Raw genomic sequence first — 21,910 nt, 5'->3', positions numbered from 1 at the left:
AATTAATTCCTAATCAAATTATCCTATCAAATTGAATTAACTAACTCTAAATAATGCTCACCACCACTAATTAAATGCCAAGTTAAAGGAAACCAACAAAAATTCAAAAAATTACAATTAAAGTGCGAAAATGAACTATTTTTTTTGTATTTTTCTCATTTTTATAAAACACTAAATTACTAATTAATTCAAAACTAAAAAAATTAAATCCTAAATGTTAATGCAGCGTATTTTTTTTTGTATTTTTTATTAATTAAACAAAATAAAAATGCGCAGATAAATGCAAGTAATTACCAGAAAGTGCCACGAAAATCCCCAAAATTGCAAACACTGAAAGAAATTGTTTGTTTTGAATTTATGGGAGTAATTCATATGGGGCAAAAATCATGTGCTCACACAAATATCCCATTCTTCCGTGTTGTTTTTCCTCCTCCCTTTTTGACTTTGTATTGTGATTAGTTTATTTAGTAAGGGAGAGTGGGAAAAGTTCATGCATGGTCAAAAATTAGGCGTTCACACCTATCATGACGAACTACAGCTGGGGCACAGGTACCAGAATAATGGCCAAACTCTCGAGATCTCTTGGCCTCTCTCTCCTCCCTATCCCGACAAGCATGCCCTCCACTCTCCTAGCAATACGCACCACCTGCTGATACGAGATATCCATCTCCAGCTCCCGGGCCATGCTAGTCCTGATGCTAGGAATGAGTCCCTCAATAAACCGACGGACCCTCTTTCGAACTGTAGAAACCAAGGTCGGTGCATGTCTAGCCAAGTCACTGAAACGGACTGCATACTGTGAAACGGTCATAGTACCCCGGTGCAACTGCTCAAACTCTGCGTGTCATGCATCCATGAGGCTTTGAGAGACAATACTCTCTCAAAAATATGTCCGAGAACTAAGAACATGTAAGGGAAGCTGCCTCAGCGGGACTGTCCAACTCATAAGTACGCCACCACTGATAGGCTGCTCCTCGAAGCTAAAAAGCAATGAAAGAAACCCCACTCGACTCTGCTATGCCCATAGTGCGGAGGATGCAGTGGCACTCCTCCAAAAATCCCTGAGCATCCTCTTACGCTAGACCACTAAAAGTAGGAGGGTCGTACTTCTTGTACCTCTCGAGCCTACGCTGCTCCTCCTCTGAAACTGCTGCCCTACCCTCGGGCTGAACCGGGGCTACAGGTGGTACCGGTATAACCTCTAGAATCTGATCGCCCTGAACTCGCTGCTTTGGGGTGCGGGTGGCAAGAGTCTGTGCTGCTCTCCCGGCTTGAGATGTGGTTGGAGCAAGAGGAATCAACCTTGCCTGAGCTAGGCTACCAAACATGCTCAGGAACTGTGCAAGGGTCTCTTGAAAAGCTGGTGTAGTAGTAGTAGGCACCTCAGGTGTCAGCACTCCAATTAGAGCTACTGGTGGCTCCTCTGTAGCAGCTCGCTCGGGTGCTCTGGCTACACCACGTGAGCGTCCTCGGCCTCTACCCTAGCCCCGGCCTCAGGCGGTTCTAGTAGGAGGCGCGGGTGCCTAGTCATCTCCGGTTGCGCTTGCCCTCACCATCTGTGAGAAAATAGAAGAAAGAAGTTTAGAATTTCGAAGTCAATAATCTCGCACTACAAGGAATCAAATGAAGTGGAATTTTCCTAACAGTTCCATAGCCCCCCAAAGATAAGTACAGATGTCTCCGTACCGATCCGTTAGATACTAATGAACCGGCTTGTGACTCACGACTCCTATGAACCTAGAACTCTGATACCAACTTGTCAGGATCCAAGTTCTCCCTCCGTAAACCATCGTGACGACACCTAGTCCCTACAATTAGGTAAGCCTAACATTTTGCGGAATAGATCTAAAACATAAAGCTAACAACTAACAGGTAACTTTAAATAAGAAATTAAGATGTTGCTCGGCATATAACCATTCTCGAAGGGTACATAAACTCTCCCAAAATCCGGAATATCATAAGTCACAAGCTATAGAAAGAAACAATACTTCTACACTCCGAGTCTAACAAAAGAAGAAAATACAAGAAGTGTTTAACATAGGGAGGAGTAGATAGGGACTCCAAGGTCTGCGGATGCGACATATGTATCTTGAAGTCTCTACAGCTGTCTAGCCTCACTAGTAATGCGGCTGATAAGTGGTACCTGGATCTGCACGTGAAAAAATATACAGGGTAGGGCATGAGTACACCACAATGGTACTCAGTAAGTACCAAGCCTAACCTCAGTCGAGTAGTGACGATATCAGGTTAGGGTCCTACTGATATAAATATAATGAAATAAAACAGAATGAAATATCTCCGTAAAATTAAATATGAAAATCTAACAAGAATAAAATCATAGAAAGACAACAGCTCAGAGTACAGGGTTAACAATAGGGGATCTCCCAAGGTATCGTCTCGTAGTCTCAAACGTAAATGTGTAGGGGGATCTCCCGGAATACCGTTTCGTAGTCCCAAAGTAAATACACAAAACAGGGAAATCTCCCGGAATATCGTTCTGTAGTCCCAAAATAAATATGCAGCTCAACCAACAGAAATAACATTTACAGCAAGAAAACCTAAAGTTAAGACTAAGTCCAGGTCAAGGAAAAAGGGGAGATTTCACTAAACATGTTGCACAGAGTTCATATAGGCAGTTAAAATACGTAAGCATGATATTCTAGACTAAACAGGATAGTTTTACATATGCTAGTATAGTTCAACTAAGGAGAAAACAGGTTATGACTTAGTGAAACGGAGTTTTACAATAAATAGCCCGTGTACGTACTCGTCACCTCACGTATACGACGCTCATATATCAAAACAGTACCAAGTCCTAAGGGGAGTTCCCCTACACAAGATTAGGCAAGCCACTTACCTCGAACCAAACTCAATCAATCCGTAACAATGCTCTTTCCACGTATATCCGGCTCCGGATGGCCCAAATCTAGCCAAATCAATTACATAACATAAATATAACTACAAGAAACTAATCTAGCTAATGAAATCAAGGCTAAAGCAAGTAATTAGAAAATCGCCCTAAAAAGCCTCCCCGAGCCTCTCGGAAACGGGTAAAGGTCACAAATTATGAACATTCATTCACTAACGAGTCTAACCATACCAAATTCAATACCAAAATCTCGATCAAAACCCCAAAATTCGGCCTAAGAACTTTTCTCCAATTTCTCACCCAAATTCATTAATTACATGAAGAATTCAACTATAGATTAATGTAATACAACCAAAATCAAGTTAGGAATCGTTACCCCAAAACTTCCTCTGAAAATCCCTCCAAAAATCGCCATTCCGAATTCTCAAGTCCAAAAATGAAGAATGAAATCAAACCCTCGATTTTGCCCTTTTTCTGCCAGTTAAGCCGCACCTACGGTCAATTACCCGCTTCTGCGGTACTGCATTTGCGGCTAAAACTCCGCATCTGTGGAATCTCATTAAACTACCAGGTTCCGCACTTGCGCACATATATCCGCATCTGCGGATACGCTTCTGCCTCCATCGCCCGCTTCTGCGGAAACTTGTCTTCCTTCCCAAATCCGCTTCTGCAACCACTTCACCCGCAGATGCAGCCCTCATCTGGCATCTGTGCTCACAGGCTCTTATGACCAAAAGCGCACTTGCGACCTTCTCCTTGTTTCTGCGGGGCCGCAACTGTGGACTTCCCACCGCAGGTGCGAAAACACCAAAAAACCAACAACTTCAGAATATGCACAAGTCCAATTTTCCATTCGTTAAGCACCCGAAACTCACCTGAACCCTCGGGACCTCAACCAAACATACCAACCAGTCCTAAAATACCATACGAACTTAGTCAGGCCCTCAAACTAACTCAAACAACGCTAAAATCACGAATCATCCTCCGATTCAAACTTAAAGAACTTAGAATCTCCAAATTTGACATCCGATGCTGAAACCTATCAAACAACATCCGATTGACCCCAAATTTTGCACACAAGTCATATTTAACACTACGGACCTACTCCAACTTCTGGAATCAGAATCCAACCTCGATATCAAAAATTCCACTACCGGTCCAAATCTCCAAAAAATTAATTTTCGCCATTTCAAGTCTAAATGAGTTACAGACCTCCAAAACACAATCCGGACACGCCCCTAAGCCCAAAATCACCCAACTGAGCTAACGGAATCGACGGAACTCCATTCTAGAGTCGTCTTCACACAGTTCCGACTATGGTTCAAATCCTAAGGCTTAAACCTCCATTTAGGGACTAAGTGTCCCAAACACTTCCAAAAACCAAAATGAAACCTCCCGGCAAGTCAAAATAGCAGAAATAGGTATGGGAAGGCAGTTAATAGGGGATCGGGGCTCTAACTCTCAAAACGACTGGCCGGGTCGTTACACCCTTGTAGTCCGGCTCTTTCCCGAACCCCGGACATAAAGGAAACTTATAGCCTGTATGGCCAAGCTGCAAAAATCAGCTTATTTTGAGAAGTGCTTTTTTTCAAAAGTGTTTTTCTCAAAAGAACTTTTGGTGAGAAATAGTTTGTGTTTGGCTAATTAGTTTGAAAAGCACTTCTGAGCAGCAATTAGTGTTTGGCCAAGCTTTTTTTTTTTTGGCCAAGCTTAAAAACTGCTTCTAGGTGTATTTTTCTCAAAAGTGCTTCTCAAAAAAGTGCTTTTGGAGAGAAGCTACTTTTTTCTGCTTCTCCAAAACTGCTTCTGCTTCTACTCAAAAGCATTTTTTTTCCTTCCAAAAGCTTGGCCAAACACCTTAATTTTTGGTCAAAAGTGCTTTTGGCAAAAAAAAAAATATTTTGACGAAAAATAAACTTGGCCAAACAGGCTATTAGTGTATGGGGTTGCATAAGTACTTTTTGTACCGCTCTAAAGTTTTGACTTTATATTTTAAGACCATAAACTTTTCCATCTATTAATTGCACATACCGTCGACTTGCCCAAATTCCTTTACGTCTTAGACCATTCCACTCGCTTGCCACAAGGATCTTTTCCTATTCATTTCTTTTGGTCACTGAGGAAAGCAACTAAAATCCGAGTTTGTTTCTTATACTATATCACTGGTGCTGAAAGTTAACTGTAGCGAACCAGTTCAAGAAGCTAAAAACACTAGTCGTATAAAATATCTCCATGTTTTTAATGTTACTGAAATAACGAGTTCTGAAGGATCAACCTAACCAAGCAATGTGCCATATTTTTATTTGACAACCCAAGTCAATGGTAGAACAATCAAAAGAAAGAAGTTGATGTCTCATCTTCCACGAGATTCTTATCTCCTGTTCATAAATGACTTGTACATTGTCCTTTTCTTTACCTTTACAAATTACAATGATACATACATTATCACCAAATCATCGAAACTATATTTCTATAAAACTAAAAGACTCTTCTTTTCGACTATAATCACACAACATTTTAAAACCACACCAATGCCGGACCCCCTAAATTAATGAGGGCGCCGTCAACCTTCGGCATCATCAGAATCATTTGCACCAAATTTAGAAAGGCTGTCCCAGTATATCTACTCCTACATTATTCTACTTGAATGTGTTTTCCTATTGGATTCTAACAGTTCTCCGAGGAATCAACTTGATTCCATAGTTTCTCCGCATAAGCCTTCTCATCTTCTCTCTCCTTAACAACATAGTCAGTAGCCTCAATTACTTCCTCTTCCTCCACAGGTATTTCTTCCTGTATCCACTCATCCGCCTCTTTTGCTGCTGCATTTACCTCTCTCCCCCTCTCAGTTTGCTCAAGTAAGGCCTCCCTCATCTCCTGAGCGGTAGCAGGTTTGTCTGCTGGTCTATATTTTGGTGCAGGCACAACGAAGGGTAAAACAATATCATCTAAGTTTGTCTGCTGGTTTGTTTTGCAATGAGCATCTGGAGGGGGAGTAATAAATAAGATACCTAGTTCATAATTAGAGACATGAAGTCTCAAACCTAAACTAGAATAACTTGTATTTCCGTTGATTTTCTTGTCTTGTAAACCAGAAACAGGACGCCCCCATGCAGCTTCACTGAAGTTGTGTGATCCACAATAAACCCATCCAAAGGGGGACGCATCTTTCTTCGACTGAAATCTTCTTCGAGCAACCTGCTCACCTCACACATTTTCTTTTTGTCATTAGGACTTCTAAGTGAGATACTAAACATGAATAAGAACTCATTATCTATGTCATGACTTTGACGCTGTTCTGAACCAGAGAAATTAAGGGAGAGCAAGAGAGAGTAATCAAAGGTATGAGTCTCTGACAGATAAGGATGATTAGCAACAACAACAACAGCCCAGTGAGATCCCACTTGTGGGATCTGGGAAAATGATGCATGAAAAAGAAAAGCACTCAAAAATATTTTGCAGTTTCCACTACAGTATTTGTACCGGAAAAAAACAACGTTGATTAACAGTGACAAGATAAGATCAGCATAAACATCACGTAGAAAATCGGTGACGGCACATGAACCTCCATAAGGCAATAAAATCACCAAAGGAGAGTTAAGAATGCAATTAGCGTCAGGATTTTCCAAGAAAGTCAGCACGCGAGACAAGCAAATAAAAGCTTATGACCTCCAAAAGCAATTTAAAAGTTGGGCATGAAACAAATTAACTCAGTTCTATATCTCAAAAGAATTTATCCGGAAAGCAGCAAATTGGATCATTTGTATAGAATAGTAACTGATATCCACATTGTTAAAACAGAGGCAAACACTATCCGTACTCAACTCATCACATAGCATGTTAAAGCAGACACCGAGTTTTGATAAGAACCCTTATCATAGGACTTAACAAAATTAAATGCCAGACCGTGTAGTAGAAGACTTATGCAACTATGTTCTGACAGCTTTTACCTTGGCATGCATGGGATAACCAATTCTGTTGCCAGGAAAAGGAACTGCATCATGTAGAATGCCCATAGTTTTCAACCGATGCCAAGTTTTCTGAGAAACGGAATATTGGGTAAAACTTTTTTAGTTAAATTGCAGTAAATGATTTCTCAAGAACTTGATAAGAAAGAGGGAATCCATTCTTCCAGTCGTCAAACACAGTCAGTTTTTTTTTTAAACTCAAGGACAAATATTTTTCAAGAATTAAAGGAGAGAACAAATTAATCTACCTGTGAAAAGCACAATATACGCCTGGATGCCAAAATTCCACTGCTCGCATTTTTCACTCTTTCAATGGTAGGAAAAATAATTCTAATGGAAGGGTTCCTCAGCTCTTGGCTCACACTCCAGCAGCCCCACTGCCAGAAAAAGTAAGGGCAAAACTTGAACTTAGCAATAACATATTACTCAGCTAAATCATAAAATTTAGTGGCAGCTACTCACATCTGGATCAGATTCCTCTGATTCAGAGAGCCTCAATGACCGCTTCCCACCTGCTGCTGAAAATGCAGCTAAAAATTTTGCATTGATGGACCCAATTGAGGATGCACCTTAACAGAACGGCAACAATAATCATAAATGATAATTCTCAATATATTTTGAAGACAGCCTGATAATCATCAAGTATTCATAGAACACTCACCAAATACAAAATCAGTTTCTAAATGTTCCGGCCATTTGAACTGACCCAAAACCTGAACAAGGTGCAATTGAACGAAAAAAGTCAGGATTCCAATAACTTTTATAAATAAAAATGTTATTTATCAGAAAAATGAAGTCTGTAGAACTTTCTGCTCTGGCTGGTTGTTCCAACTTACACATAACATACATTTTGAATCACTACTATGACTCTTTTGCATGCTTCTTGGTAGTGCTCCAGTAACCAAGAAGCTACTGCTCTTAACGGTGGTGTCCGGGTCACTTGCGCGCACCTCGACTCCACCGGGTACCTGGTACCTCCCACCAACATAGGTACCAAGTAACCCTATCAACCAAGGCTAGAAATCACCTTAGCATCAAACTCACTTAGGAACCACAAGATAGTTCGAAGAAAATTTGAAAAAATTGTGAAAGTGATGGACAATGCATTAAGAATAAAATTGGCTTTTTCGAAAAATTGGTGAAAGTGATGGATAATGCATTAAGAATAAAATTTCCAATCTCGTGTCTAAGCCTCATAAGCTTTTAGACCGTGCTATCCAAGGTAAACCATCACTTGAATCAATCCATGGTTCAAACAGAACAAGATAGTGTACACAGAAAATATTCTGTTTAGTGAAGTTAATCATAATTGTTTTATACTCCAACTTTGATTGAGATCTACACAATTGCTACACTCAAATACAACTGAGAATAATTGGCCTGTATTACTGTGGATATCTCAAGTCTTCTCTCTGCTTTTAGGCTGACAACATGAGAGGGCTACAAAGCATGGCTCTTAAAGGTAAGAATTTGCCACAACTGAAACGCAGTGCCCATAAGCCCACAGCTGAGAATTCTATGGTCTGACACCAAAAAATGGTGACTAGTAGTCCACAGGCCCAAGACATAGTCATTATTCTTAATTGCACCAATATGAAAATCAGTTTAGGTTTGAAAAATATGTCCAACTGTTTCAGAAAAATTACCTCTTGAATCCGCCAAATTCCCCAACACCTCTGAAGCGATGCAATGAGTGTGCAAATTGCAGAAACATGTTCACCTCTAATAATTTCTGAAATGGCTGAAAAGGATGGACCCTGCAAGGTTATGATCTCAATATGACTACTAGACACAAAGACAAATATGTTCAACAGCATTGTCACAGATGAATCCTACTAGTGGTAGGCATACCTGTGATACATGCAGTACTAACTGTACCTTGCTGCTGCTTCCCTCTAAAGCAGCACTAAGAACTTCACTTGGGAAAATATAAGCAGAAAACACGAAAAGACCACTGTCCGAGAGTGGAGCAACCCACTTCGCAAAATTCTTTGGAAGAAACCCAAGTTGAACACATTCTTAGCACACAAAGCAAAAGAATTGGTTCAAAATAAATAAAAAGAAGAATGATTTTGGCAAGCAGAAGAATGCAAATGAATATTCATGTATACTTATTTTAGTATATGATTTAATAGTCTACCACTCTTACAAAGTGGACAAAAAAGCAAGATGTTAACAAGAACAAGACTGAGCTCCTTTTCATTGGGATTAAGTAAAATACAAAATTCAGCTCTTACTAAACTGTTATCATAATGTTGAGATTACGATTTCATCCTCCAAGCTGCTATGACCATTCGTATGTCACAGCCACCACCACTGACATTTATAGTAAACTCTCCTCTAATTAAGGAGTCCGAAAATGCATCAAATCAAACTGACCCTAGTAAAGAGACTTATCATTACATTTCAATACGGATATTATAGATTATAGTTTAAATAGCCAATCTTCCTATTCAAATATGTATATTTGAAGTGGAAAGTACTTTACCCCCCAAAGAGAGATTCTCAGGATTAGGTACGAGAATGCTAACAGCATTTGCATCGGCTTGTATATTTGAGTCTCTCTTTAGAATAACCTCTGATATTCCAAATACATTTTCACCGCTTTTGCGAAGGTAAGCGGCAAGCTTCTTCAGCCGTGCTCCATTATGATCCACTGAAGTACGGAAGAGATGACTTAGACCAGCCACTGATGCTTCAACAGAACCCACTGACTTAAAGTGACATAACTCTGGCACACAATCACCCTACAGCAGTAGTAATAGTGCACTTCAAACTTCAACATTACCAACCACACCCCAAGAAAATGCCTCCAGGCTGTCCCTTACTAATAGAAGTGAAAAAAGAGAGAAAACAATGAAAGAATACACAACTATTTGACCATATAAAAGAGGGTATTCACAAAGCTGCACAGCTCTTCAGATATGAAAACTCACAAGAACAGACGTTAAGTCTCCTATTATTAGAATTTTAAGGGTGGTTTTACTCAGACAACTGGAAGATACATCTTCTTAACATAAAATCAGAATGTAATGGGTGGGATTATTCAGATAATCTTCAAATAAATACCTTTTTCACCCTGGTTTTAGGCCTTCATGGCTTTTTACAATGTTGAATTTAAGAAAATGTCTTTTTTAGATCTCTTACGTGTAAAAGATAGATCTCTCATGTGTAAAAGCAAATCTCTCATGTGTAAAAAAAGAGATGTGGTCATAAAACTAAATACAAGTTTGTAATGGGTCACAAAACCAATTGACCCCAATCAACAGGTAGTTGTTCCAAATTTAAGATAATAGAACAAGTAAAGTCTCAACACAATTGTCGGGAATATATAGCTGAGAAACTCAGACAACTCTAGAAATATCTGTTCATTCCCCAAGGCAGATGAGAAAACTACCCGTCTTTCTACAGATTTTTTGTAACAGCTCTTTATTTGAGATACTTCATATTTCTCAAATCTCAGCCTTAAGATGTACTTTCAAGTTGTTCTTACACCAGAATTCCTACAAAAGCTAGAACACAGACAGTCACAGTTACATCATTTTTGGGGTAAAAAGAAAAGAGATTTTGTTGCTATTCAAGCAAAAACATCAGTAATTGAATTTCTTAATTTCATTTCCATATTGATGTGCATAGATATGTAAGTGCATGCACTTCTACTTGCAATATTTTCTCTTACTGGTACTGTTTGATAACACCACAAAGTGTAGTTTAAATTAGGTGCAACTGTGCAAGCTGACAGATCACTGTACTGAGGCGTTTATCTTTAAACAAACAGGTAATTCCTTTAGAATCCAATGCAACACTAGGAAAATATCATCAGTTTGACTAAAAATAACCGTTCGAATAGGCAACTGTATCAGGCATGACATCACGAATTCACAAGGACAGAGGTTACTGACCCCTAAGAAATGTTTTGGTTTTGATATAAAAGGAATGCGACTTGAGTGGATTCCAGGTACAGAAGCTACCAGATAGCCATCACTTTCTTTAAAATCATAGTTTGTCAGCTCCAGGATCCAATGGGCCTGACTAGGTACATCAGCTACCAAGGAGGCCATAAATCCAGCTAGCTGAGCAGCAAAATCAGATACCAAATGTCCATTTTCCTCTCCAGATATTGCTGTGAAAAGTGAGAAGTAGTCTGGTACATCCAGGCGAGGAAAATCCTGCCACCATATTGTATTTGTCACTCTGCACCACTGCAGCATTTGAGGAGCAGAAAACATTAATACATCTGGACAGAAACTGTACCTAGTACTAACAGATAGATGATTAACAAATTCATATAAAATATTGGGTCTTCCTAACCTACTACTTTAAACCTCATAAGGGATGAATCATGAGAAATCCTGATTACTCCTCTCCATTCCAAAGTTGTGGACCATGTCTAATCTACTTTTTTCTTGTTCACAAGAATATCTCACGGACTCTTAACTTCTACTTGCAGCAGAACACGACGTTGCAGGTGTCAAAAAAATACTATATGCTCTATCAGGCAAACATTTAGCAATCAACCTTACTGCGAGCACCACGATCTTGTCCTTTTCTCAAATTTTTAACAGGTTATCAAGATTAATAAGTATGCTGAGGAAATGGGAAACACGAAGAGAAAAAAAAATTAATAGTTCAGTGCATGATTCCAAAAAGGAAACGTGTTTCTTTCAAGTTCACAAATTAATGAATATAATTTAAAAAAAGATCCAGAGAGAGAAAATGAGCTTCATACAAGACTAGAGAGAGAAAAGGTGATTCAACAAGCACCTGTCCTGCCACCAAATTAGCAGATGTGACCACGACACGGAGACTATCTCTCCTTTGCAACACAAGCAACTTTGGGTGATGGCAACCAATGCCTGATTTCCTCAGGTCTTGACCAAATGCTATCACCTCAGGAAATGGAGGGTAACTGTTACCATGAATTCACTTGATCAAAAAGTTGTTAATTGTTCCATTCCGAAGCAGTTTGAGAAAATCAACCATTTCAAGTACATGCTCGTGACCATTTGGCAAAACAGAGTGAAAAGGGGTGAAATATGTCAACTTACACAACAACAAGGTTTGGAAAATCTGGGTAAGGCTTTGAGGTTCTTTTATCAGGGCTGGAACTCCAACACCGTTCAGCATTGTGGCAAGCGATGGTAACAGGCAGATCAGCTGGAATCTCACAGTAGGACAGAAACCTATAAGAAAAACTCCATTCAGAATAAAATAAAAGCACAAAAGCTACATATAGACATAGACATTTTGGACTATGTAATTGACTATCTTGACTTTATTAGTGAATCTTCAGTTTTTTCATAAGGTCATTTTAGACTTGTTAGTTACCTTATCAGCTTCAAGAATGTCCAGCTTTTAGGAAAGTAATAAAAAAGAAGCTAATCAAAATGCAACCAAACAAATCTGACCTACCATGGTATGTCAGCAGTAAATGTTGCAATAAATAGCTGTTCAAGATTCTCAATTGGATAAAGAAGCTCTGGCAATGATACAACATTAGGATCTTCTGAAAATTTTGGCCCTTCACATGCCAGTCGATTCAAAACGAACTTCTTTCCTGGAGGTGGAACAACGCCGATTCTATTCTTTTCTTTCATTACATCATCAATTTGACCAACAACCTCCTTCCTCATACATCCAAGAGATAAAACTTCTTCACTGCCATTAGCGTCGAACCCATTCTCATGAGATGCCCCATCGTTATTGACTTGTTCTGCACCCTTCCCATCGAGATGACATGTTTCCACCTCAATAGCAAGTGCAGCATCATTGGGGAAATCACATTCCTGATTCTGACCAGGTGCATCCTCAACAATCGATACCTCTTTCCTACAAGCTTTTTCACCAGAATGTACTCCAAGAACACTAGCCACTGGAAACTTAAAATCCTCATTGACTCCAATTTTACCATGACATCTAACTCCCTTTCCATATTCAAGAATAACACATTTTTGGATACACGACACAGGATGATTGCTACATAATACCTCCCTACACATATTTAACAACACATTTGCTTTAGCAATACACTTATAACTTACATATCCAAGTGGAACACAATCTATGGGTGTAACATCATTATCTCCAACTATATTTTTATCAACAACCTCCTGAACAAAGACAGCCTTTTGCAAACAAAATCCTAACCGTAACCCCATACAACAGGTCCTTTGACTTCCACAGCCAAGCGAAACTTCGTCACCGACATAGATATCCACAACCTCGCCTTTTGCAACTTTAACCCCATTAACAAACACCCCATTCAGCGAAACCCTAGATTTACTTGAACTAAAAAATAACCCGTCAGACAAGTACAATTTATTGTTCAAGGGGTCAAAAAGAATCTGGCAATGAATATTACTGACTCGACAGTCTTCAAATATGAAATCACAGCGGCTGCAATTACGACCAATAGAGTATGGTTTATAGGGTTGAAGATGTATAGTATCACAGGAAGAACCAGTACTTTTTCGGATTAGAGGAATTCCAAGAGGTTTTATTTGTAAATATGCTGTATTTAACACATTTGATCTAGGTTTCTTGCATGGAAGAAGAGAACAATCGAGTCTGTGGCGTTTGGAATTTGTAATGTGACGACAAGAATCTGAATACAATTTCATGAATGAATATACGATAAATAGTTACATAAATTATAAGAAAAAACATGGAAGGGAGACGAAACGAATTAAGAGTATACAGAATTAGAAAGGAAGAATTGCAAAAGAATCGAAAAAATGCTGAAACCTGAGGAGTACAGAAGAAGCCAGGAAGCTGTTCTTCCTTGAAATGCTGTCATTGAAAATTTTCCCTCCAATTTGATATATATAGATAGGTTTTGGGCTTTCCTCCAATTACTGGGCCTTCAACTGCTTTTAACTTGGGCTTTGTGAACGTAATACCGAGTATATTTCTTCGGGATTTTTACATAGTTATACTATAATGGAAATCTATTTACCACATTTACTTAGTCTTTTAAGAAAAATTGGCATTTTATAACAACTCATAATAGGAATTGGTAATTTTTTAGCCTTATATTAGGTTTGGTAAAAATAGCCCCAAACAATTGGCATTATATAGCCAAATCCTAAAAAAACCTACTCTCTTTATACACTCTCTAAAAAAAAACTACATGCTTATTTTGGCTTCCCTCCCCCTTTCTCTCCTTGTACTTCTTCTATCTCTTCTCTTTTGCTCTCATAGTTTAGTAAAAATTCTTGCAAATTATGCAAAAAAGTCAGTGGGGTGAAAAGATAAGGTTAATATCACATCAGAGAAAATCAGAAGCAAAAACTAAGAGAGAAAAAATATATTTCAACTTTATTTTTCTTCTCTTTTTTTTTTGTTGAATTGAATGAGTGGGTGCGATTGAAATTTGTTGAAAATACCTAAATGAGGCTATATACAAAATTCGAGCAAGATTAGCAAAATCTAAGAGAGAAAAAATATATTTCAACTTTGTTTTTCTTCTCTCTTCCTTTTTTTTTTTGGTTGGATTGAATGAGTGGGTGTGATTGAAATTGGTTGAAAATACTAAACGAGGCTATATACAAAATTTGAGCAATATTAGAAGTAATTTAGACTGGTTTCAGGCAAAAAATCAGGCCTAAAAATCCAACTACGACATGTGTATATCATGTTGTATATCATGTACATCAGTGTATATCACACGTAAATTACCAATTTTTAAGGACGTCTGTATATATCACTTTGTATATCGATATACAATACGATTTTTTCATGGACGCTCATGTATATCACATTGTATATCGTATATATAACATAAATTTTCATGGATATACACATATACACATAATATACATGAGATATTTACAATAGGGGATACACATGTGGAGTCGTCTTGAACTTGAGTTTTCAATCTTAAATGTGTACAAAGAAGGAAAATAAAATTTTAATATTTTTTTATATACATATTATTGTTATGTTATACACTGTGATATTATTAATTATTGATCAAAAAAGGAAAATAAATTTTTGATATAGCATGTTTAAGAAAGTTCTAAAATATAAAAATAATAAATATAATTATCGGAGTAAATAATATTTTAGTATACAACGAAAATTAATTTTTGATGTACACAAAGAAGAAAAATAAACTTATGATATTTATTTTGGTATACATATGTCCGATGTGTTATACACTGTAACATACAAATAATATAATATTTTTATTCTGACATACATTGATATAAATGCAGCAATAACTATACATATAATTTTATATTATTGATATACAAAGAATAATATTATTTATATACAAAGAATGAAAATAAAATTTTAATATACATGTTGGTAGAGACAAAGAAGAAGAAAAAGTTGTGATATACATATTATTATTGTGATATACATTTATTGGCTATTCGATGCCAATATCTGTAACTAGGGCTATTTTCTAGCAATTACATGAGTATGTTGTTATACCATGCCAAAACTCCTTTTATTAATTACTTTATATGTCTATATTTACATGTTATATGCAAAACCATAAAAAAAGAAGAAAAAAATCAAGATCCTTTAATTTTAACGTGTATTAACCAACTCCCATTTCCAATCAATAACCCTCCCTTACACTTTAAGATTCTTTTCCTTTTTCAAAAATTTTCAAATTTCAATCTCTTTCTTTCTTACTAATCACCCAAAACTTTTATTTTTTTTATTAATACAATGCAGATAAAATTCGGAATATTGCTCTAGAATCATAGGTCGAGTAGACTCTTAGGTAGGCAACTATTTCATGCCCTTTATTATTTGATATAATCATATTTAAATAAACAAGCTGAGTTTATGAAACATATTTTTAATCAGATAAGCATGAGATAATATGGCCTGAATAGGAATGACACTTGTCAAGTAGTGTCAATACTCAAAATTTCCAACGGTCCACTACTTGTCAATACTCAAAATTATCAACCAGATGGGACATGTAGTAAGGAGAAATTCCAGTAGTGTGAACACTTATCTTTCTTATCTTTTGCTTTTGAAAAGCTCTTATAGTTTTTGCTTCAACTTCATCTGCATTATTAAAAAGTGCTCCTTTTGGATAAAACATGTGCTTAGTTTATCGCTACGTAATGTAGCAGAAATTACCGAACAACGTCTGTACTAGTTTGTTCAGAAAATAAAATGTTTTCCACCAGCTTTTGTCCTTCAAATTAACCATCTATCGTCCAACAAAAACACATGTATTTGTACCTTTGGATCGATATTGTGAGTCACCTAGCAGTACGTCATAGTCAGGGCTAATGTAGAGTATTCGTTAAGTGTTAAAAAATTAATTAATAAGTACAAATAATAAATTTTAAACCAGTAATCAAATCAGCTGTAATAGAACTATTAATCTCGAATTAATAAAGGCAAAATCATGGATCGGCATCTGATTATACAGTACATGATCTTGTTATCAAACTGTATTTGTTAACTAATTTTGGAAAAAATAGAATAACGTATAAACAGAAAATGTAAATGAAACAAAAGTTAATCCGAGCACAGTGTTTCCTTAAGGAATTTAATCCCCTCCTAGTACCCCAAGGTTGTGGATTATTTTCTCTCAAGATAGAACGAATGACACACTTGTGTAGTGGTACTTCAAACCCAGTGTTTTCAGTGAACACAAAGTTCGGTAGCAAATCACACAATAAGTAGCTTTCTTTGAAGATAAAACAATGCAGAAGAAAGGAGGAGAACTCAGAAAATCGTTTTCAAATTCTGAGAGAATGGACTTGTATTTATAGCCAAGGTTGGGCTGAAAACTGAAGAGGTGCAACTCTTCAGAATGGTTGTTTATGCAAAACAACCATAGCATAAATGTCATAACAAAAACGGATAACAGACAAACTTTTAATATTCGAAGCCGAAGCCGAAGCCGAGCGAGCGACAACGACGACGGCGCGAGGCTTGCCTTCTTCTAAACTTTTAAGAGCTAGAAGAAGAGCAATTGCTTGTATACCCATCAAAACTCTCTTCCTCTTCCAATATGGGACAATGTCCCTTTGTCAACGGGAGAAACTTAAAATTTCACTTAAAATTTTCATTTCCTTACATTTCCCATTCACCCTCTTTTAAGCCATATTAATGCTTAAAATCTCAACAATCCCCCACATGAATGGGGAATGGCTATATCACGGAAATATGCATAAAAAATTGTGTGATTCGCAAGCAAGGATTAGTTGCATCTGGATAAGTAGGTTTCCCTTTGAACTTTCCGTAGTGAACTTTTGTCGGATATACTCAGTCAATCGGTAGATTTGATATCTTTGAACCGTCGAACTTTGGTGTATACTCAGACAACCATAAGTCACACAATCAACCCTTAACCGTCTTTGGTTCTCATTGTTGTGTTCGTTTCAACCATGTTTCATAAGTGCGTAGAGAACTGGACTTACAAAATTCTCCTTGAAGCGGCTAACACTTTACACTTACATAGGTGATTCCTAAATGTGTCATCCTGTGGATACACTATTTGATATACCCGTATCAAATTAAGAAATCATTAAAAAGCCTTAATGCTTTATCCTTGGTACTGAACATTGTCTCATCACGATAATGGACCAAAATTTTAGTTGACAATGTTGAACTGTCATTAATGACTTTGTTTGATCTCCTTGAACCTAGATCTTGGAATCTCCAGTCTTCTAGGTAGAGTTATCTCAAAATAACTTGTTCTCGGCCATAGTCCCATTTCTCTTGATGATTTCTCAACTACCTCTCTAGTTACGCCTTTTGTAAGTGGATCCGACACATTATCACTTGACTTTACATAGTCAATCGTGATAATTCCTCTAGAGAGTAATTGCCTAACGGTTTTATGTCTTCGTCGTATATGAAGATTTACCGTTATACATAACTCTTCCAGCCCTTCCAATTGCCGCTTGACTATCGCAATGTATGCACATTGGTGCCAGTGGTTTGGGCAAAAATGGAATGTCTTCCAAGAAATTCCGGAGCCATTCATCTTCTTCACCAGCTTTATCTAAGACTATGAATTCAGCCTCCATTGTAGAGCGGGCAATACAAGTTTGTTTGGATGACTTCCAAGATACCCTTCCTCTACCAATAGTGAATACATATCCACTTGTGGACTTAGAATAAGTTAAACTGGTGATCCAATTTGCATCACAGTATCCCTCAATCACTGCAGGATATTTACTGTAGTGCAAAGTAAAGCCATGTGTATGTTCTAAATATCCCAAAACTTGTTTCATTGTCGTCCAATGAGATTGACCTGGATTGCTCGTGTATCGACTCAATTTACTTATAACACAAGCTATATCTGGTCTTGTACAATTAAGCATCCCAACACACGAGCATAATCCAATTGTGATATGCTTTGGTCTTTGTTCTTTGCTAATGCAAGATTCACGTCAATTAGAGTCTTTGCAACTCTAAACCCTAAGTGCTTGAATTTTTCAAGTATTGTCGTAATATAATGAGATTGTGACAATTCCAGACCTCTAGGAGTCTTATGGATCTTAATCCCCAGAATTAAATCAGCAACTTCCAAGTCATTTATATCAAACTTGCTAGTTAGAATACGCTTAGTAGCATTTATGTTGGAAACGTCATTACTCATTATCAGCATATCGTTCACATATAAGCAAACAATGACTATGTGATTTGAAATATTTTTAATGTACACACATTTATCACATTTATTTATCTTAAAACCATTTGACAATACTGTTTGGTCAAATTTCGCATGTCATTGTTTGGGTGCTTGTTTTAGTCCGTAAAAGGACTTAACAAGTCTACATGTCTTATTTTCTTTACCTGGAACCACAAACCCCTCAGGTTGTTCCATGTATATTTCTTCCTCCAAATCTCTATTCAAGAAGGTTGTCTTAACGTCCATTTGATGAATTTCAAGATCATACACTGCAGCTAATGCTACTAACATCCGTATGGACGTAATTCTTGTAACTTGGGAGTATGTATCAAAGTAGTCAAGACCTTCTCACTGTCTATACCCTTTGACTACAAGTCTTACCTTAAATTTATTAATAGTGCCATCATCTTTCATTTTTCTCGTAAAAATCCATTTAGAACCCAAAGGTTTATTTCCAGGAGGAAGATCAACCAATTCCCAGGTATGGTTATTCAATATGGATTCTATTTCACTATTGACTGCCTCTTTCCAAAATAATAATTCCGAAGAAGACATAGCTTCTTTAAATGTTCGAGGATTATTTTCCAATAAGAAAGTCACAAAATCTAGTCCAAATGAAGTAGACGTTATTTGACGTTTACTACGTCTTGGATCCTCCTGATTAAATGTACTTTCTTTTGTTTCTTTTCGAGGTCGTTTAGATCCTTCACCAATCGACTCACATTCTTTTCTACACAGATATATATTTTCAAAGAACTTAGCATTATCTGATTCTATAACCGTATTATTATCAATGTCAGGATTTTCTGATTTATGAACCAAAAATCGATATGCTTTACTATTGGTCGCATATCCTATGAAAATACAATCAACGGTTTTCGATCCTATTTTAATCCTTTTGGGTTTATGAACTTACACTTTTACCAAACACCCCCACCTTTAAAATAATTCAAAATGGGCTTCCTTCCTTTTCATTTTTCATATGGAATGGATTGTGTTTTGCTATGGAGTACTCGATTTAGTATCCGGTTAGCCGTAAGAACGGCTTCCCCCACAAGTTTTGTGGCAAATCAGAACTTATCAACAATGCGTTCATTATCTCCTTTAATGAATGATTCTTTCTTTTCGTAATCCCGTTGGATTGGGGGCGTGTAAGGGGCTGTTGTTTGATGAATAATTCAATATTCTAAATATATTTGTTCAATAGGAGATTCATATTCACCACCTCTATCACTTCTTATCATTTTGATTTTCTTGTTAAGTTGCATTTCAACTTCATTTTTGTATTGCTTGAATGCGTCTATTGCTTGATTTTTACTATTAAGTAAGTAAACATAGCAATATCGAGTACTATCATCAATAAAAGTTATGAAGTACTTCTTTCCACCGCGAGATGGAATTGGCTTCATGTCGCAAATATCTGTACGAATTAAGTCTAAAGGATTTGAATTTCTTTTAACTGACTTATACGAATGTTTAACATACTTAAATTCCACACATATTTGATATTTTGATTTGTCGCATTCAAATTTAGGCAATACTTCCAAGTTAATCATTTTTCGCAAAGTTTTATAATTGACATGACCCAAACGTATATGCCATAATTCATTTGACTAAAGTAAGTAAAACGAAGCTGAAATTTTATTATTATTCTCAACAATCATTACATTCAGCTTGAAAATGCCCTTAATGAGGTAACCTTTTCCTACAAACATTTCGTTCTTACTTATTATAACCTTATTGGATACAAAAACACACTTAAAACCATTCTTAACAGGAAGTCCAGCAGAGACTAAATTCTTCCTAATCCCGGAAACATGAAGGACGTTGTTCAAAGTCACCACATTGCCATAAGTCATTTTCAGAAATATCTTCCCATATCCTTCAATTTTGGCCGTTGCAACATTTCTCATAGAAAGCATCTCTTCGGGTCCAACAGGATCATATGTAGCAAAAGCTTCCCTAACAACACAAGCATGGCGAGTGGTTCCAGAATCAATCCACCACTCCTTAGAATTTCCCACCAGGTTGCATTCAGAAAGCATAGCACACAAGTCATCAACATCTTTATGCTTTTCAACCAAGTTTGCTTGACCCTTCTTCTTGTATTTCTTCGGAGCACGACACTCCGTAGATTTGTGTCCAGCTTTCCCACAGTTGTAGTAATTTCTGTTGAACCGATTCTTGCTTGGGTTGCTTTTTGGTCCAGAAACTTGCTTCCTCTTTCTCTTATTTTGAGAAGTATCCTCAACAATGTTTGCTCCCATTATTGTTGAGTTTCCACGACCTTTCTTTTCAACAGCTTTATTATCCTCTTCAATTTTTAACCGAACAATGAGATCTTCAAGCGACATCTCCTTGCATTTGTGTTTCAAGTAGTTTTTGAAGTCCTTCCACAAAGGAGACAACTTCTCAATCATCGTTGTTACTTGGAATGCTTCATTGATGACAAGACCTTCAATGAAAATTCTATTAGTAATAATACTAAAATTACTACTTTCAGTATCAGCATTAATTCAATTTATACCTTCGGTAAGGAGATCGTGAATAATTACTTGCAATTTCTGGATTTGAGTAATAACAGACTTACTATCTACCATTTTGTAGTCCAAAACCTTAGCGGCAACGATTTTTTTCAACCAGGCATCTTCAGTTTTATATTTCTTTTCAAGCGCAGTCCACATTTTTTTTGACTTTTTCACGCCACTGTAGACGTTATATAGATCATCCTCCAGTCCGCTAAGAACATAATTCTTGCACGGAAAATCAAAATGTTTACATGCCTCAATCACGAGAAAGCGTTCATTCTTTGGAGTTTCATCGGGCAAAACAAAAACACCTTCCTTGATGAACTTCTGTAGACTTAAAGTAGTCAGGTAGAAGAACATCTTCTGCTGCCACCGCTTGAAATCAATCCAGGATTTTTTTTTGGGGTTTTCCGTTGGTGCCAATGCCGGTGTTCGGCTTGTCGGCGCATTAGCAGTCGCCATTGGAACAACTTGGTTTATGTTATCATTAGTCATCTCTGTAAAAGAATGACACAAGCAAACGTTAAAATCATATAGATTTTAATCTCCAACGTAGTAGAAAACCACAAAGGTTTTAATCTCCAGAGCAGTGAATATGACTAAAATACAAAAATAAATTAAATTCCTTAAGCTTGTTATAAAACTGTATTTGTAAACTAATTATGGAAAAATAGAATAACATATAAACAGAAAATGTGAATGGAACAAAAGTTAATCTGAACCCACTGAATTCATAGTGTTTCCTTAAGGAATTTAATTCCCTCCTAGTACCCAAGGTTAAGGATTATTTACTCCCATGATAGAACGAATTACACATTGGTGTAGTGGTACTTCAAACCCCAGTGTTTCAGTGAACACAAAGTTCAGTAGCAAATCACACTTACTGATGCTTTCTTTGAAGATAAAACAATGCAGAAGAAATGAG

The 21,910-nt window shown here is 37.0% G+C and overlaps 1 protein-coding gene across 2 annotated transcripts; it reads right to left on the bottom strand.

Annotated features, from left to right (window-relative positions):
* Positions 1 to 1,859: 1,859 nt before the first annotated feature.
* On the bottom strand, positions 1,860 to 13,596 carry LOC107802711 (uncharacterized). Of its 2 annotated transcripts, none has more exons than XM_075256576.1 (12): positions 12,250 to 13,596; positions 11,886 to 12,020; positions 11,602 to 11,746; positions 10,740 to 11,039; positions 9,326 to 9,584; positions 8,689 to 8,855; positions 8,484 to 8,594; positions 7,499 to 7,550; positions 7,300 to 7,406; positions 7,086 to 7,214; positions 6,820 to 6,909; positions 1,860 to 2,149 (listed from the first exon to the last, which is right to left on the bottom strand). In XM_075256576.1, exons 1-12 carry the CDS (start codon positions 13,455 to 13,457, stop codon positions 2,099 to 2,101), a joined length of 2,754 nt encoding a protein of 917 aa, XP_075112677.1. In that variant the 5' UTR covers positions 13,458 to 13,596; the 3' UTR covers positions 1,860 to 2,098. The 2 variants fall into 2 exon arrangements, with proteins under 2 accessions (XP_075112677.1, XP_075112676.1); XM_075256575.1 differs by lacking the exon at positions 1,860 to 2,149 and adding an exon at positions 5,206 to 6,067.
* Positions 13,597 to 21,910: the final 8,314 nt, after the last annotated feature.

This window comes from Nicotiana tabacum, chromosome 6, assembly GCF_000715075.1.
Source record: "Nicotiana tabacum cultivar K326 chromosome 6, ASM71507v2, whole genome shotgun sequence".
Lineage (NCBI taxonomy): Eukaryota > Viridiplantae > Streptophyta > Magnoliopsida > Solanales > Solanaceae > Nicotiana > Nicotiana tabacum.
This window is presented reverse-complemented; position numbering and strand designations above follow the sequence as displayed.